At 42.5% G+C, this 18,838-nt stretch overlaps 1 protein-coding gene across 1 annotated transcript in view; it reads left to right on the top strand.

The window, feature by feature from the left end:
• The window catches only part of UBAC2 (UBA domain containing 2), a 301,154-nt gene that overhangs the window by 207,842 nt on the left and 74,474 nt on the right, over nucleotides 1-18,838 (top strand). Inside the window, exon 7 of the mRNA XM_082245721.1 lies at nucleotides 2,036-2,083. Within this exon, the coding sequence (XP_082101847.1) occupies nucleotides 2,036-2,083 (48 nt within the window). The remainder of the gene's footprint in view (nucleotides 1-2,035; nucleotides 2,084-18,838) is intronic.

Below are 18,838 nucleotides of genomic sequence, written 5' to 3'. Positions count from 1 at the left end.
GGAAAATTTTCTGGCTTTACACAACAGTGCCTTTAACACTGGGCTCCTTTTTATAAGAGAACCCTTGAGAAGAATCCAACCGGACTATGTCACGGCCATGGCCTGCATCGATCAGTGGGGATGAGCTGCAAGTGTTACTGCTGCTATACTTGCCATGCTGTTAGTGGTCACTAAGATTATATTTGGCCAATGACATCAGAGGGGAGACCCTACCCCTATGTTTTTTTATTTAGCGGCAGGGCCAAGAGAGATGTTTGGTGGCAGCCAGTTGGAGGTGTCTATTAGCTGGCTGGATTTTTTGCTCGCGGCAGGCATAGTTGATGGTGATTACTCATTCACATTTTTGAGTTTAGGGGACAGAATCTGGGTGCCCTATTTATTCCCTAAGATTCATAAAAACCTTTTGCCAACAGACCCCCACAACCGCCGGGCAAAGGTTGTGGGGAAGGGACCCTTGTCATCATCATTGAATATTCTACCCATCTATGGGCCAGCTTAAGCCAATCTGCACGAATATAGCATCTTCTTAACATCTGAAGAACATACGATATACATACATCTGATAACTTCTAAATTAAATACAGTAAAACCTTGGATTGAGAGTAACTATGTCTGAAAGTGTTTTGCAAGACTAGCAATTTTTTTTATAAATTTCGACTTGATAAACAAGCCATGTCTTGATCTAAAAGTAGCATCACGTCACAACTGAGTATAAAAAAGAAGAGAGGTGCCTCTAAGTGTAGCAATATGGTTACATTTATAAAGGTACAACATTTCGCAACTCACATGGTTGATGATTAAATAAGGCACATCTAAGTATGCAGGCATCCGGGGGAAAACCTGTCCACATAGACCATCCTCCGCACCGCTGTCAACGCCATCCCTTTCACGCTGTGCTCCACGTGCACTTCAAGCCTCGCTTTCAGATCGCTCTACTGCAGGGTAGTCTTCCTGGTCATGATTGCAGACTGACAGCGATAAGAGCCGGCGGTGCGGAGGATGGTGTATGTTGACAGCCTTACCCCGGTGGCCTGCATACTTAGTTGTGCCTCTCTTAATTATCAACCATGTGAGTTGCTAAATGTTGTACCTTTATTAAATAGAACCATATTACTACACTTAGAGGCACCTCTCTTCTCTTTTTATACTCTGTAGCTCCTGCTGGGTTTTGCTTCTAACCCCCTTAGGGAGGCTGCCATTTGTGAATGGACATTTTATGGTTACACAACAAATCACATTGCTGTAATTTTTTTTATATAGGCTATAAACAGAAGGACTTATGAATAAATGGTTGTGGAACAAATCATCTGAGTTTCCATTATTTCTTATGAGGAAATTTGCTTTGATATTCGAGTGCTGTGGATTACAAGCATGTTTCCGGGAACAAATTATGCTCACAATCCAAGGTTTTACTGTATACTGGTGTAAGATTTAAAACTCTGTAAGATCCTATATATATATATATATATATATATATATATATATATATATATATATATATATATATATATATATATATATAATTTTTTTTTTTTTTTCTTTAGGTCTTATCTTAAAACCTAATGAGATAATAACCGTTGGATTTATCCTTCCACATAGAATCTGTGCTGCTGAAAAACAAAAACCCAGTTTGGATACGTTGTTGGCTGTAAACGCAAAAAACGATTGCATTGTTCTTCTGTTAAGGGGTTTGGGGTTTTTTAAGGCAGCGACAATGTGTAAACATTTTCTGTTTGAAGAAGGCATTGATAACAAAAAAATTGTCCTGTTTTAGGAATGGAAATGCCTGTATTCCTTTACTGCTTTTTTAACTTTTATGAAATTTATATGTTCTTAAACCTAAGAAACAAGGATTATATATTTTTGTAAGAACTTAATTGAAATAAGTCAATTTTGATGACCCTCTGTATCTGAAAATTGTTGACATTTTAGTGACATCCTCTTTGTAAAAAAAAAAAAAAAACTAAAATTGCTTATATTTTCTAGAAATATGAAACCAGGGGTGTTTTATACTTGTCTCATTTCTTTTGTTCAGCTTTTGACCTCAAGCCCGTACATGCTGGTGGTTGCAGTAAGTGGGCTGGTGAGTATACAATTCTTACACACTGTGCCGTAAAATCTCTTTCCACTGTCTATTTGCATACCTTTCAAACATCAAATATTTTGTCATTGCTGATTTAAGTGTAAAATAATCTAGGTTTATGTACTATATTGAAACACCAAAAATATATATGCCTACTTTCCATGGTACAAACATAGTCATATGTTAGGAAATATATTTAAACAACTGATGCTTATATTTAGTATAGTTTATATGCGTGACTATTCTGAACTAGAAGCAACTGTTAATCTAGTATTTTGAAAGATCCAATTTTCTACAGCCAGCAAAATTTGTTTAGAGAGATGTACTATCACAGAATGTAGTAACAAAGTTCCCATGTTGACCCCCATGGTCTTGCAGATACAGGCTTTCATTTAGTTTTCTGACATGCTTGATATTCTGTCTCCCTTTTTTATTATCTAACATTTGGATAAGAAAAAGTTTGTTTCAGTGCCTGCCAATCATCCAATCATTTTGTACAGATGGAACAAATCTATAAAGCAGCCAAAATATTTCAGCAATTCTTTTAATGAGAATATATTTTTACCCTTTAGAATTGCTAATAAAATTTAGACTCTGTATATAAAAAAAAAAAAAAAATAGAGGAAATAGCTGTCCTTCTCTCTTAGACAGGCGGGGGATAAAAGCAGATGGCAGAAACACAGTTTTACCTCCTCCCTGGCTGCCCACCCCAGTCATAATACATCCCAGTAGGGCTGTACACATGCTGAAGTACTTTTCGCCGCAGCACTTCTAACTCTGGGTGCAGACTTTGTAACACCTACAAACTCTCCTATTAAGTTCAATCAAATTAAATTGATTGAGATTGTAGCACAGTAGTGCATTACAAGGTTAAATCAGATGGTGAGGAGGCCTTATTACTAACTTACTATTGAAAATATGACTGTGCTACTGTCTTTTATTTAACCAGCCGCCGTACTTATACTGCAGGTAGCGGCAGGTCAGCTCTGTCCCGCGAAATGACGTACCTGTACGTCGCAGGACCGCTAGTGGGGGCACGCACGTGCCGAATGGCTACAGGGGAAGCCAATCAGCGGGTCCGGTGGGCTTGATGTCCGCTGGGCACCTGTGATCGCTCTCCGTGGAGACAGAATGGAGGTCTACCGATATAAACACGGCAGGCCACTGTTCTGTCAGTAATGAGCACAGGGATCCTGTGTTCCTCTTATTTAGGAACACAGGTTTCTGTGTTCATTCAGCAGGCCCATCTCCCACACAGTTAGAAAGCACCCCCTAGGGACACATTTAACCCTTTGATCACCCCTTGTGTTAACCCCTTCATTGCCAGTGTCATTAGTACAGTAACAGTGCATATTTTTAGCACTGATTACTGTAGTAATGTCACTGGTCCCCCCTAAAGTGTCAAAAATGTCAGTTAGGGGTCCGATCTGTCCGCCGCAATGTCGCAGTCCCGCTAAAAATCGCTGATCGCCGCAATTACTAGTAAAAAAATTAAAATGACATAAATCTTTCCCCTAGTTTGTAGACACGATAATTTTTGCGCAAACTAATCAATAAACACTTATTTGGATTTTTTTACCAAAATATGTAGCAGAATATATATTGGCCTAAAATGATTAAAAACGTATATTTTTTTTTTTCATTGGGAATGTTTCATAGAAGAAAGTAAAAAATAGTGTTTTTTTTTTTTTTCAGGATTGTCGCTCTTTTTTTTTTTTTTTTTTTTTTTTTTGTTTTTGGCGCAAAAAATAAAAATCACAGAGGTGATCAAATGCCACCAAAAGAAAGCTCTATTTGTGGGGAAAAAAGGACATCAATTTTGTTTGGATATAGCGTTGCACGACTGTGCAATTCATTAAGGGGGGTAAAATCTTCCAGTCCAGAACGGGTTAAGGATAGTGATCATATAAAGCCATTTATTACCACAGTTATTCTGCTCCTTTTTAAATCCTAATGATAACCGAAATCACCCTAATAGCCCTGATCAAAAGTTTACATACCCTGGAATATTTGGCTACCCGCCCTGGGGAACAGCAGCAGCCGCCAGCCATACCTCCCTCGGGGGACAGCAGCCGCCAGCCATACCCGCCCTGGGGGACAGCAGCAACTGCCAGCCATACCCGCCCTGGGGGGACAGCAGCAACGGCCAGCCATACCCGCCCTGGAGGACAGCAGCAGCCACCAGCCATACCTGCTCTGAGGGACAGCAGCAGCCAGACATACCTGCAGGAATCCTGCGGAAGAAGTGAAAATTGAGATCTGTTTTTAATTGCAATCAAACAGCAATGGGCATATCTGTTCTCTACACTGGTACAGTATCCACACTGGGCTGCTTTCAAACTGATCTGCAGGTGCACTGCAGTCATAGTCTTCTGGTAAAACCTGCAGGTTTTGTGCCCTTTCAGAAAGTGCACCACACCTGCAAGATATATTAGAAGTCTGTGGCAAAGTGCAACTGACCCTTAGGAAAGCCCTAATCACACTGCTCTGCACCCACGGTGCAGGTAATTTGCAGGGCATCAGTGTAAAACAGCCTTAGGCTCTTTTTACGCACAATCCGGTCCGCCTGTCTGTTGTTCAGGCAGACCCCATTGGACCCTCCATTCACCTATATGGAGTCGCAGATGTAAACGGATTTGTGTCCGTTTACACCTGCCTACCTCCAATGCGATCCACTATAACTTTCCTGGAAAATTGTCAGGCGGATTACCTCAGTTGGCAGGCGTTGGACCACGGGGAGTGGTCCCTTCATCCGGAGGTGTTTCATCAACTGTGTCTCCGTTGGGGCACTCCTGAAGTGGATCTGTTAGCGTCTCAGCTCAACAGAAAGCTGCAGAGGTTTGTGGCTCGGTCAAGGGATCCTCTGGCGGGCACCACAGACGTGCTAGTGGCCCAGTGGTGTCCGTATCGTCTGATTTATGCCTTCCCTCCTCTCAAGCTTCTGCCCAGACTTCTACGCAGGATCGAGGCAGCTTAGTGCCCCCTGACTGGCCTCGTCAAGCTTGGTACGCCAATCTGGTGTGGCTGGTCGCCAACATTCCTCGGCAGTCTCCTCTCAGGGAGAATCTGCTGTCCCAAGGACTGATCTTCCATCCTGCCTAACAGTTGCTGGCTTTGACGGCTTGGTTGTTGAAGGCCAGGTGCTGAAGGATTGGGGTTTATCTAAATCGGTGATTTCTACACTGTTGAAAGCTAGGAAATCTACCTCTATGAGACGTACATTATGTGGTGTGAGTCTCTTGGGGTTTTTCCTCACTCCTTCTCGGTGGCTCAGATCTTGACCTTCTTCAACGGAGGGGGAGGGGAGGGGGGGGGGGGGGGGTTGAACAGAAATTGGCCTTGAATACCATCAAGGGCTAGGTTTTGGCGTTCTTCCAACGACCTTTGGCCGCACACTCCCTGGTGTGTACCTTTTTTCAGGGTGTCCAACATTCGGTTTCTCCAGTGCAGGCTCCGTTGCCGCCTCGGGATCTTAGTTTGGTGCTTTCAGCTCTACAGAAGCCTCCCTTTAAAAATATTCCGGAGATTCCCCTGCTTACGCATTTCCAAAAGGTGGCCTTTTTAGTGGCTACCACCTTTGCGCGCAGGGTTTCTGAACTGGTGGCGTCATCCTGTCGTTCACCTTACCTGGTGATTCACAGGAATAAGGTGGTTCTTCACTCCTGTCTGTTGTTCTTTTCAAAGGTTGTCTCTGATTTTAATTTTTATGACGGCATTATATTGCCTTTCCTATTTCCAAGGCCTAAACATCCGAAGGAAATTGCCTTGAATGCCTTGAATGTGGTCCAGCAATTAAGGTGTACCTGGCAGCTATGGAGTCTTTCAGGAAGTCAGACTCCCTCTTTGTGCTCACAGATGGCCCTCGAAAAGGGTTGTCTGCTTCCTCTTTGAGGAATCAGACAGATAGTGGTTCAGGCCTATTCCATCAAGGGTCAGGTTCCTCCTTTTCTTGTCAAGGCGGACTCTACCAGGGCGTTTAGCACCTCCTGGGCTTTCCGTCATCAAGCGTCAATGACGCAGGTTTGCAGGGCGGCCACCTGGTCGTTGGTGCACACTTTTAGAAAGTTTTATAAAGCTGATGTGTTTGGCATCTGCGGAGGCTTCTTTTGGCCGCAAGGTTTTGCAGACTGCTGTTTAAGAGGACCTGACCTTTGAGGGTGTGTTTTTTTTCAGATGGGTTCTAGTTGTTTGGTTGAGCTCCTGTTGCCTGGTTGGCTAATGTTTAGCCTTGGGAATTTTTTTGTTTTTCCCACCCCTCATGTCTAACATTGCTTTGGGATGTCCCAATGGTTATGAATATCAGGAGCTATGTCCGTCAATGAACGAAAGTGAAAATGGGATTTTTCACTTACCGTAAAATCCATTTCTCTGATGTTCTGTGGAGTTATAATTCTCTTGACACTGCTTGTAACAAAACTGAGTGGCTATAGCAGAGAGAGGAAGTATACCCCCTGGGACTGCCCATGGGTGTAGCCCAAATTATATTCTGCCTAGTGTCCTACTCCTGTAAGGGGCAGTATAACCCAATGGTTATGAATATCAAGAGCTGTGTCTGTCATTGAACAGCAGAGAAATGGATTTTACTGTAAGTCAAATTCCCATTTTTTTTTTTTTTTTAAGATTTCTTTTTCTCTGTGCTTGCTCCTACCCTAATTTGTTTCTAAATCACTGTGGTTGTCTTCTGAAAATCACATACTACCACAAAGTTTTTCACTTGATATATTCGCCCCGTATAAAACAAATATACATTAGAGGTGAATTATCCCAAAGCAACCTAGTCTGGTACAGGGAGGTCTGTGAGGCTATTTAAGCTTTAGCTGCTATTAAAATTAGTATAAAGTACAGACTTGCATACCACTGAGATGAATCCTTTTTAGTACATGTTTTATTACTTTACCTTGAACTGCTTTTGTATTTTATTTTTTATCTCAAGGCAGGATAGTAACTATTGTTGGTAGCCCATTCATGTTATTTCTATATGAATCGTTAAAAAAAAAAAAAAAAAAAATATATATATATATATATATATATATATATATATATAATAAAAGGCAAAATGTCACATTTATGCTTTTTTAGAGTCTTAAGTTTGGTTTGGTGGGAAATGTAAGTAGCTACAGTTTTCTGGCACACCCAAGCTGATATTAATCTTTGTGTAAAGAACATGAGCAGCACATCTCTTTAAAAAGGACAATACTTTTTCTCTTTTTACTGCATCAAAGACTTTCTGACATATATGATTAAGACACTATTAAGCCATAGTTTGGGTGCAGTTAGTAAAAGGAAGATATTACTGCATCAAAACAGGAAGCGGCATGTTTCTACAGACTAGTGCTAAAATAAAACCACATGTCCAGCAGCTAGGAAACCAATTATCGAGCTACTATTACAGATCGAGCTAATAACGTATAAGCCTGGGTGGAAGTTTGAAATCGGACTCCTTATTCCTTGGTATATTGCCTACATTTTTGCGTATCCAAATTATTAACATTCAGTATTTCAATTTCTTAGCATGAATTCACTGCATACCATTTCTCATAGTACTATGGTGCAGGAAGAGGAACATATTTCCTTCTAATGTCTATTGCTCTTTTTTCCTATCCCCTTTTTTTTTTTTTAATTGGAAATAGATACAACTGTATTGCAGTATTATACATCTAAGCCACTACCAATAAAAACAAACATTTATGCCTAAAATGACCTTTGTATCACTGTTTGAAAACGGTTTAGTTTGGTTCCACTTTAGGAAGTTCTGTGTTGCGTGTGGCATAATGCAGTCTATTGTAATTATAATTATATATTATATAATATAATTATATTATAATTATTCTTTTTTTTTTTTCCTTAGTCGTGGGGCCCTTTTAAAATATTTTCAGTCGCAAAGCACCAAAGTCTAAGGGCTCATTCACACATGAGTTTGGGAGATCATAAACCACACACTTGAGTCATGTTTTTACCACCCCCCAACGGCTCCACTTTTAGCTGCAGGGGTTACAGCCAGGGTTATACATATGCTGTAGCTCCAAATCTTTGCTTTGCGACCGCTGCACCGGCCACTTTATTAGGTACACCTTGCTAGTATCGGGTTGGACCCCCTTTTGCCTTCAGAACTGCCTTCATTTTTCATGGCTTGGATTCTGCAAGGTGTTGGAAACATTCCTCAGAGATCATGGTCCATAGTGACATGATAGCATCACGCAGTTGCTGCAGATTTGTCAGCTGCACATCCATGATGCGAATCTCCTGTACCACCACATCCCAAAGGTGCTCTATTGGATTGAGATCTGGTGACTGTGGAGGCCATTGGAGTACAGTGACCTCATTGTCATGTATAAGAAACCAGTGGTGAGATTTGAGCTTTGAGACTTGTTGCATTATCCTGCTGGAAGGAGCCATCAGAAGATGGGTACACTGTAGTCCTAAATGGATGGACATGGTCAGCAATACCCAGGTAGGTTGTGGCATTTAAACAATGCTGAGTTGGTACTTAGGGGCCCAAAGTGTGGCAAGAAAATATCCCCCACACCATTACACCACCACCAGCCTGATACAAGGCAGGATGGATCCATGCTTTCATGATGATTACGCCAAATTCTGACTCTACCATCTGAATGTCACAGCTGAAATCAAGACTCATCACATCAGGCAAAGTTTTTACAATCCTCTATTGTCCAATTTTGGTGAACCTGTGTGAATTGTAGTCTCAGTTTCTTGTTCTTAGCTGACAGGAGTGCCACCCAGTGTGGTCCTCTGCCGCTGTAGCCCATCTGCTTCAAAGTTTGATGGCTTGTGCGATCAGAGATAACGTTTTGCATACCTTGTTTGTAAGGAGTGGTCTGCCTATTCTCCTAGGACCTCTGACATCAACAAGGCTATTTTCATCCACACAACTGCCGCTGCATGGATAGTTTCTCTTTTTCACACAATTCTCTGTAAACCCTAGGGATGGTTGTGCATGAAAGTCTCAATAGATCAGCAGTTTTTGAAATACTCAGACCAGCCCAACTGGCACCAACAACAATGCCAAAGTCACTTAAATCCCCTTTCTTCCCCACTCTGATGCTTGGTTTGAACTTCAGCAAGTCATCTTCACCAAGTCTAGATGCCTAAATGAATGGAGTTGCTGCCATGTGATTGGCTGATTAGCAATTTGTGTTACCAAGCTATTTAATAGGTGTACCTAATAAAGTGACTGGTGAGTGTATATCCCCTGTCCCTAAGGGGGATAGGGCTGTGCTGCAACCGCCCCGCAACTGCTTGCATTACATTTAGTTGTGGCATGGTAGTCCTGCTTTTAGGGGGTTAAACGGGCAGTGAGGCGGTGATATATCCTCTCCGCACTGCATGTCGGATGCCTCTAATAAACGATCCAGGAATGGATTGATTTTCAGAGGAGCGTCAGTCCATGCCATTATTGTGAATGAGCCCTAAAAAAGCAGTCCTGCTAGCTTAGAAAAGCAGTTCTGATCGTACAGGATTAGGGGTCAGCATTAAAATTAACATACAGACATACCAACCTACACAAACACTCTCGCTTTCTCACACACACACACACACACACACACACACACACACACACACGTAGCCTTTTTAATGGATGCAGATTTACTGTACCTCTACCTGCACTGCCAGGTGAACTGTTTGTTTAGTACTTCACTGCAAGGGGAGGATAAGCATGTCAGAACTCAGGAAGAGCCACCCCCTTCCACTGTTCTGCATGTCACTGTTCCCTGTGTCAAGCTCCCACTAAGCAGATGTACAATTCGGAGCTCCACCGGTCTCAGTCTTGTATCTATAAAAGGCTGAGATCGGAAGAGCTTCAAACTCTACATCGGCATGATGGAGGCTTGATCTACAGCCTTTCTCAACCAGGAGGTCTTGGGTGTCATCTGACAGTGTCAGTGGTGCCGCGGCACCACAGTTGATAAAGGCTGGTCTAGATTTTATATTTACACTGTGGAGTTAATGGCAGAAGGTTTTTTTTTTAACTTAATGCATTAAGATAAAAAGCCTTCTGTGTGTAGCAGCCCCCTTTAGCCCTCCTAATACTTACCTGAGCCCCATCTCTATCCAGCCATGTCCACGAGTCCCTCAGCCATCCAGGACTCTCCCTTCCGATTGGCTGAGACACAGCAGTGGCGCCATTGGCTCCTGCTGCTATCAATCAAAGTCAGCCAATTGGGAAAGAGAGAGAGGGAGCGGGGCCGAACAGCATATCCACGTTTAAATGGAGAAACTGAGCTGCAGCTCGGCTCGGGTACCCCCATAGCAAGCTACATGTCAAAAGGAGGGAGGGGCCAGGAGCAGCAAAGAGGGACCTGAGAAGAGGGGGATCTGGGCTGCATTTGCAAAACCATTACACACAGGAGGTAAGTATAATATGTTTGTTATTTTTTAAAAAAAATAAAATAAGAGACTTTACAATCACTTCAAGATTTTATGTGTAATGGTGCTCCACCAGCCCCACTGCAGCTGCATGCTTTAGCATAATGCCTAGTGTGACTGATTCCTCACTGAATAATTACAAAAGGATGCTTTCAGCAGTTAATTGGCATTTTGCTGCCTCTGATTAAAGTGTATGTAAAGGCAATGTAAAGGCAGATATACCCTCTCTGTTTGTCCTGTTTACTGTTATACCATTCTCATTGAAAGTAAAAGAAAATGTAAAATTATGGTTTGACATCCGAACAGGAAAAAAAAAAAGGGAAATCTTCCAAAGGGGACACTAGTACTGGTGACACCCCAGGATACTCTAATTTTGGAGGAACTTCCTCTCACTTTCTGTTTTGGCTATGCAATTTAACATGAAGGGAATAACCCTCCCGTACTCTATCCAAAAAAAAAAAAAATAGTTTTGCCTTAGCCCCCGTTCCACTTTTAAATTGCGTGACTTCACTTGAAATCAGATGATTTCAAAGCCATATGTCAGTGCGACTTGGCTGAGACCTGTGCGGCTTCATGCACAGATGTCTATGCAAGTTGCACCTGAAATCGCCAAAAATAGTGCAGGAACTTCTTTTTCAAATCGGTGCGGCACCGCAAAGTCGGTGTCGCACCGATTTGAACAGTCCCATTGCTGACAAAAGGGTGCGACCTCTCATGTGATTTGGACCTGTCACATCGCATGACATGTTGCACTGGTGTGAATGGGGGCTATCTAACACTTTAGCCAGTCATTTGATTAACCACATGAGTTAGCTGCCCACATTTTAACGTGAATATTTGCTCAAACTATGCACAGTAGATAAACTTGGCACAAGCCCTTAGTTTTCTCTATAACTTTAGGCATTGTAAATAAATTAATCTTTAGATTTCACAACCAAGGCACTAAATTTACAACTCCTTTACCATTTATTTTCTATGGAAAACAGAAACCTGCTTGCCTGCTATTCTTCTAATGTAAGAAAGCAAGCTGTTAAAATAATCACTTAAACCTGAGTCTTTGTTGTGATCCTTGTTTTTTAAGCAAGAGAGGTCAGGGATGACTTGTTTTAAACTTCTTTTACTGCTTATAGGGAAAATGTAAGTGTCTGATGCCCATTACATATATATTCTAAAGTTACAAATACAAGTAGGGTTCTTAAATAATTTAAAAGCGAAGTATGGCTTTGTTTTTTTCCCATATACATACTTACCTAGGTGGATTCAGCATTGGTCCGATTCTCTATTTTCCCCCGGCGCCTCTTCACTGGGAACCGGAGCAATCGCTCACCGCCGATCGCTCAGATCTGACAGTTCCCCGAGCAGCTCTCCAATCTGCCCCCTCCTCGCTCACTGGAGTGCTGAACTGTGGAGCGGCGGGGAGCAGCCGGCTCAGGTTCTCAGCAACTCACTGAGATGCTGAGCTGGATGTCAGTCCAGGCCCCGCGTCATCACGACAATGTAAGTCGGTATCCGTCAAGTGCCTAGACTTCTGTGACGTCAGCAGAGAGCGAACTTCAGCCTGGATCACAGGAGTGCAAAATTAATTGCACTTCTGTGATCCATAGGAGAAGTACAGCCAAACGAGCTTTGGCTATACTTTTCCTTTAAAGCAGAACTTTACCATAACAATTTAAAAACAATTCATGTTCTTTAACTAAAGAACATAGATTCTACATTAATATGCTACCAAAATTAGTGTGTGCTTTAAATTGCCACCAGCATTGCTCCTATTTCTTCTTGTCGGAGGCCACCATTTTGCTGAATCCCACAGCAATCACTTTCTTATTGAAAACTCTTTCTCTCCTTCGGCTTAAATCTATATGTAATTTTCTGTAATTAAAATGTGTGTTTTTCCAGCCTTAATTGTATTGTATGTCTTGGCTCAGCTAGAGTGGAAGGCTGCTGAAGCTTTAAAGAGGAAGTAAAGCTTCCTCTGTAACTTGTACCTATATATAGGTAAGCCTGTTGTGTCTGTGATCACACGCCCGGAGTCCTCAGATAGTGAGGATGATTCCTCCACATCTGCAACACGCATGAAAAGATGCTGGTGGAAGCACTGATCGTATCTGTGCATGAGACCTTGAAGATGGAGGACGCAGCTGCGACGGAGGCACAGGTTCCTTTTGGCACTCACAAACCATCCAGAGTGGCAAAGGTGTTTACTTTCTCCGCCTATTTTGACAGAATCGTCGCTAAAGAGTGGGGATGACCATAGCGTTCCCTTGGGGTCCCTAAGCGCTTTACTAGGCGATACCCTTATGAGGAGTCTCTTATTAGGAAGTGGACTGTTCCACTAGTGGTGGACCCTCAGGTTTCCAGATTGAACAAGGCAACCATGATTCCGATTGAAGAGTCCCCGTACTTTAAGGATCCTGCTGACAGGAAGGCGGCGGAGGCTGTGGCCCGCAATAGGTTCACTCTGGATGGTTCGGCACTGAGGCCGGTATTCACCATTCCCCTAGAAGGCTAAGCTTTTACACTGTGACCTGGAGGGAGAACAGCTCCCCCCTGCCTTTGCTGAGCTGGCGGACCAGCTTGTCAAGGGGCTGTATCTGTGATGCCTCTTTGGATGCTGCTTCCCTGGTGGCTTGGCTGTCTGTTTCAGCAGTGGTCCTTCGGCGTGTATTTTGGCTTAAATGCTGGTCTGCGAACCAGACTTCTAAAAAGGCCTTGACTGATTTCCCCTTTCAAAGAGATCACCTGTTAGGAGCTATCCTGGATGACTTCACAGGGGGATAGAGAACCTTTATTCCGCAGGCTACTAAGAGCAAGGAACCTCGTCGTAGATTTGGGTCCTCCTTCTCGGCTCATAAGAAGTTTTTTTGTCCCTCGACTGACAAGGGCTCGAAGCCTTTCAGGGCCTCTTCTGGAGGATCCAAATAAACCTGGTCTGGCAAGCTGAGAGCGGGCTTCTCCAGAGCCTCGGGCAAGGCTCCTTCAGCATGAAGGTGCGCCCTCACCCGTATCTGGGGTGGGGGGATGTCTTTGCCAGACCCGTGGACTTCCCTGGTACAAGACAAGTGGGTCCATAAAGTAATTTGGCCTGGCTACAAGATTAAGTTTCACTCTTGTCCGCTGGCAAGATTCTTTCCTTCCAACTTGTCCCTGGACTGCTTACAGGGTCTGTTTGGGGCGGTACAAGACCTGTTACTTCAAGGGGTGATGGTTCCGACTTCAGAACGTTTTCAGGGTTTTTACTCAAACCTGTTTACAGTTCCCAGGAAGGAAGGCACCGTGAGTCCAATCCTGGACCTCAAGGCGCTGAACTGCTTTGTGCGGGTGCAGAAGTTCAGGGTGGAGTCCATTCGCATGGTGGTGGCATCCCTGCATCAGGGGGGCGTTCTTGCCTCTATTGACATCAAGGATGCTTCCCTGCACATTCCAATATGTTCCGTCACCAGCGCTTCCTCCGCTTTGCCGTAGGAGAGGGGTATTATCAGTTTGTGGCGTTACCTTTTGGTCTCGCCTCTGCTCCTTGGGTCTTCACAAAAGTGTTAGCTCTGGTGCTAGCATTGTATTGCCAACGGGGATCACGGTACTGGGCTACTTGGACGACCTCGTTCTGCGAGTGGAGTCTCCTGCTGCTCTGAAACTAGAAATACCCATACGAACTCTACAGGAGTTCGGCTGGAATCTGAATTTTCAGAAGATCTGCTCTGGTTCCTTCCACAAAGCTGGACTATCTGAGTCTGATTCTGGACTCATCCATAGCCAGAGTGCTCTTTCCTCTGGACAAACTCTAGAAATTGCAAGCTGCAATTCGGCTCCTGCTGTCTAGCAGATGGTCCTCCCTCCGGACTTGCATGTGGGTGCTGGGCTTGATGTTGTCTACCTTCGAGGCAGTTCCCTTGCACAGTTGCATACAAGGTCCCCGCAAAGGGAGATTCTGGCCAAATAGGACAAGACTCCCTGACGTCCTTTGACAGCTCTTTGGTCTTGCCCATGATGGTGAGGTTTGAATGGAAGAAAGAGATTCCGTGGCCAGTTGTTTTTACGCAGAAACTTATGGGCAAACTTACGAAATCTGCAGATCAAATAAATATTTTCCCTACTGTACATACAAAGGCTTACCACTGCATTTAGTTACTATGATAAATATGGTGCCATCATTAAAAATGTGGTGAAAAACGAATCAGCTGCCCCTTTAAGTGAATAAACCACTTTTCAATGTGCAAAAAATAACAAAAGTAAGGCTCTTTCGTGCAACCACCAAACACCTTATCACATGCAATGTACATAAATTTCCATGCAAAGAATTTCTATCAGAGGATATGTATAAATCTTCACAGTGTAGTTACAAAAAATGAAAAAAATTAAAAAAGTAATGAAATATTTCCAAAAAAAACACAAAATATTCTTATCAAATTCCTCCAAACACCATGCTCCGAAATGAATAGTGCTCCAATATTAGCTCGTATGTTTTCCACCACAGTGTGTAACAGATCTACTCTCACCAACTGTGAAACTTTAGCAAGCCTTAAGACTCTGGGGTTAGAATGAGTATTTCTCACTGATCAATCTCATTCAGATGGTAACAGCACATAGATACTTCTTCTGACATCCTCCTCCATGGTTTACCATGTACCCAGAAAAATGGATAACAGCCGTAATAGTGCAATACGATTATTTACCCATAATTGGAGATAAAAACCAAATAAAACTCTGATTTTTTTGGTGCTACCGTCGGCACCAATATAAACTGCCTCAAGCAGGGTTCCCAAACACCGCTTGTCTGAGAGTCAGCATGCGGTCCAGCACCAGGAAATGCCCAACCCGACAGACCCGACAGGAAGTGATGATGACCACGGCTGTGAAGAAATTCTTTTCGTGAACATTTATGTACATTGCACATGTTACATTCTGTTTGGTGGTTGCACAACAGCGCCTTACTTTTTTTTTTTTTCTTACTACATTTTACCACTGCAAAAATGTGAAGGGTGTACTCACTTTTGTGAAATATTGTATGTGTGTGTATATATATATATATATATATATATATATATATATATATATATATATATATATATATATATATATATATTAACACTACTTATTCTAGTGGGAGAAAATTATGAAAGTTTTTTTTGTACTGTCGAAGTGTTTCTTAATCCTTCCTAATTAACCACTTAAGGACCGGAAGGTTTTGCCCCCTTAATGACCAGGCCATTTTTGCGGTTCGGCGCTAACAAAAAAGGAGCGACAATTCTCAAAAATAAAAAAACATTTTTCACTTTCTGCTAAATAACATTCCCCCCCCCCCCCCAAAAATGTAAAAATCATTTTTTTTCTTCCTGTTAGGACAATTTGTATTCTGCTACATATTTTTGGTAAAAAAAAATCCTAAGCGTATTTTTCCAGAGAGAACAACGGTCTGCATTGTTTACAACAGCAGACTGTTGTTCTCCCTCCATGGGGAGCGATCGTGGGTGCCCTCCGGCAATCGCAGCCACTGGCCCGGTGGACCGGCTCCCTTGCTTTCTAATGGGGGTGGGCGTGCGCCTCCAGCGGCGCTCCCGCGAACCGATGTACAGGTACAGCGGTTTGCGCCGCTGAGCCAGCCTGTCTTAAACAATTTTGACTGTGAAAAGCATTGAAACAGACAAGCGGGATTTGTTAGCATCCATTTTAATAATGCATTTGAACATTTATTTTTATGCGGGTGGTGATTTTTCTTTACCTCGTCGCGTTTTGATGTAATGCAAAAAACTTGTATTTTATCCACATTATGTCATTGGTCATAGTACGATTGATTGTTTGAAAGTTGATTGTTTCTTGGAAACCAATTTCCTGTTTTGCTGTTACAGATATCTTGCACCTTCATATCAATTGCAATGCAAGCAGTCCCTGGGTTACAAACAAGATATAGGATGGTTCTATAGGATGGTTCTTAAGTTGAATTTGTATGCAAGTCAGAACAGGTACTTTTTTAAGTGTAGCTCCAGGTAAAAAAAAATATTTTTAAGTTACACCCCTGTAACATTTGTTTTGCTGTCTGTACCCCTGTTTAGAAGATTTTCCCTCATTTTCTGTCCCTATGACAACTGGATTTTAAAAATTTTGGGTTGTTGTGGAAACAAGGATTAGTGATAAAGCTTCAGTGGAGACACCTTTTTCCCATGAGAACTCTTACAGGAGTGAATTTCTCTTCCTTGGGGTAGATTTCTACTCACTTCCTGTTGTTTTCCTCCATTTGGAAGTATTCGTTGTATGTAAGTCAGATGTTTGTAACCCGGGGACTGTCTGTATGGTGCAATTGGAGGCATTCGTGAACCTCTTTTGGGAATTTAGTGATACCAAACGTTTGTGTAAGAATGTTATAATGAAATTCAAATACCATATTTGTGTTAAATAAATAAAGCAAGTTAAAGCATGCTTTTTATTTACTACAATATTATAGACTTGCTGTAAAAACATCCGTGTGTGAGAAAACATCCACTAGAAAGGCTGCGCTAGTGACTCAAATAGGGATAAAACAGCTAACCATATGTCCCATTACATAGGTATAAACAGAAACTGTCATAATTCAGGTAGTGCTTAATCAATAGATTACAAAAATTCGTTAACAGAACGTGAAATTAATTTAAATCTAACAAAAAGTAAACTTTTTTAAAGAAATCCATGAAGTGGTAATAAATGTGCTCATAAAAGACAAAAAGTCCAAATGAGATCATCAAGAGTGAAGTTCAATCCCAGGAATGGAAGTATCAGATGATGATATATGAACAAATGTGTGCTGACGCAAAAAAACACTTCCGCCACATGTGAATCCCCCGTGACCTTAAGGAAGAACTCTTACCAGAAAACCATGACCCCTGGCTACAGAGAAGTCATAAAAAGCATATACAGTATCTCACAAAAGTGAGTACACCCCTCACATTTTTGTAAATATTTTATTATATCTTTTCATGTGACAACACTAAAGAGTGTACAGCTTGTATAACTGTAAATTTGCTGTCCCCTCAAAATAACTCAACACACAGCCATTAATGTCTAAAGTGCTGGCAACAAAAGTGAGTACACTCCTAAGTGAAAATTTCCAAATTGGGCCCAATTAGCCATTTTCCCTCCCCGGTGTCATGTGACTCAATAGTGTTACAAGGTCTCCAATGTGAATGGGGAAAAGGTGTGTTAAATTTGGTGTTATTGCTCTCATTCTCTCATACTGGTCACTGGAAGTTCAACATGGCATATAACTCTCTGAGAATCTAAAAAAAAAAAAATTGTTGCTCTACATAAAGATGGCCTAGGCTATAAGAAGATTGCCAACAGCGGTTTAACAGGGCAGGTTCCACTCAGAACAGGCCTCGCGTTCACGTGCTCAGCGTCATATCCAGAGGTTGTCTTTGGGAAATAGACATATGAGTGCTGCCAGCATTGCTGCGAATGTTGAAGGGGTGGGTGGTCAGCCTGTCAGTGCTCAGGCCATACGCCACACACTGTGCCAAATTTGGTCTGCATAGCTGTCGTCCCAGAAGGAAGCCTCTTCTAAAGATGATGCAAAAGAAAGCCCGCAAACAGTTTGCTGAAGACAAGCAGACTAAGGACATGGATTACTGGAACCATGTCCTGTGGTCTGATGAGACCAAGCTAAACCTATTTGGTTCAGATGGTGTCAAGCTTGTGTGGCAGAAACCAGGTGAGGAGTACAAAGACAAGTGTGTCTTGCCTACAGTCAAGCATGGTGGTGGGAGTGTCATGGTCTGGGGCTGCATGAGTGCTGCCGGCACTGGGGAGCTACAGTTCATTGAGGGAACCATGAATGCCAACATGTACTGTGACATACTGAAGCAGAACATGATCCTCTCTCTTCGGAGACTGGGCCACAGGACAGTATTCCAACATAACGACTCCAAACACACCTCCAAGACAACCACTACCTTGCTAAAGAAGCTGATGGTAAAAGTGATGGACTGGCCAACCATGTCTCCAGACCTAAACCCTATTGAGCTTCTGTGGGGCATTCTCAAAAGGAAGGTGGAGGAGCGCAAGGTCTCTAAAATCCACCAGCTCCATGATGTCATCATGGAGGAGTTGAAGAGGACTCCAGTGGCAACCTGTGAAACTCTGGTGAACTTCATGCCCAGGAGGGTTGAGGCAGCGCAGGAAAATAATGGTGGCCACACAAAATATTGACCCCTTTGGACATTTTCACTTAGGGGTGTACTCACTTTTGTTGCCAGCGGTTTAGACATTAATGGCTGTGTGTTGAGTTATTTTGAGGGGACAGCAAATTTACACTGTTATACAAGCTGTACACTCACTACTTTACATTGTAGCAAAGTGTCATTTCTTCAGTGTTGTCACAAGAAAAGATATAATAAAATATTTACA

This window comes from Pelophylax lessonae (genome assembly GCF_965119305.1).
Source record: "Pelophylax lessonae genome assembly, chromosome: 2".
NCBI lineage: Eukaryota > Metazoa > Chordata > Amphibia > Anura > Ranidae > Pelophylax > Pelophylax lessonae.
This window is presented reverse-complemented; position numbering and strand designations above follow the sequence as displayed.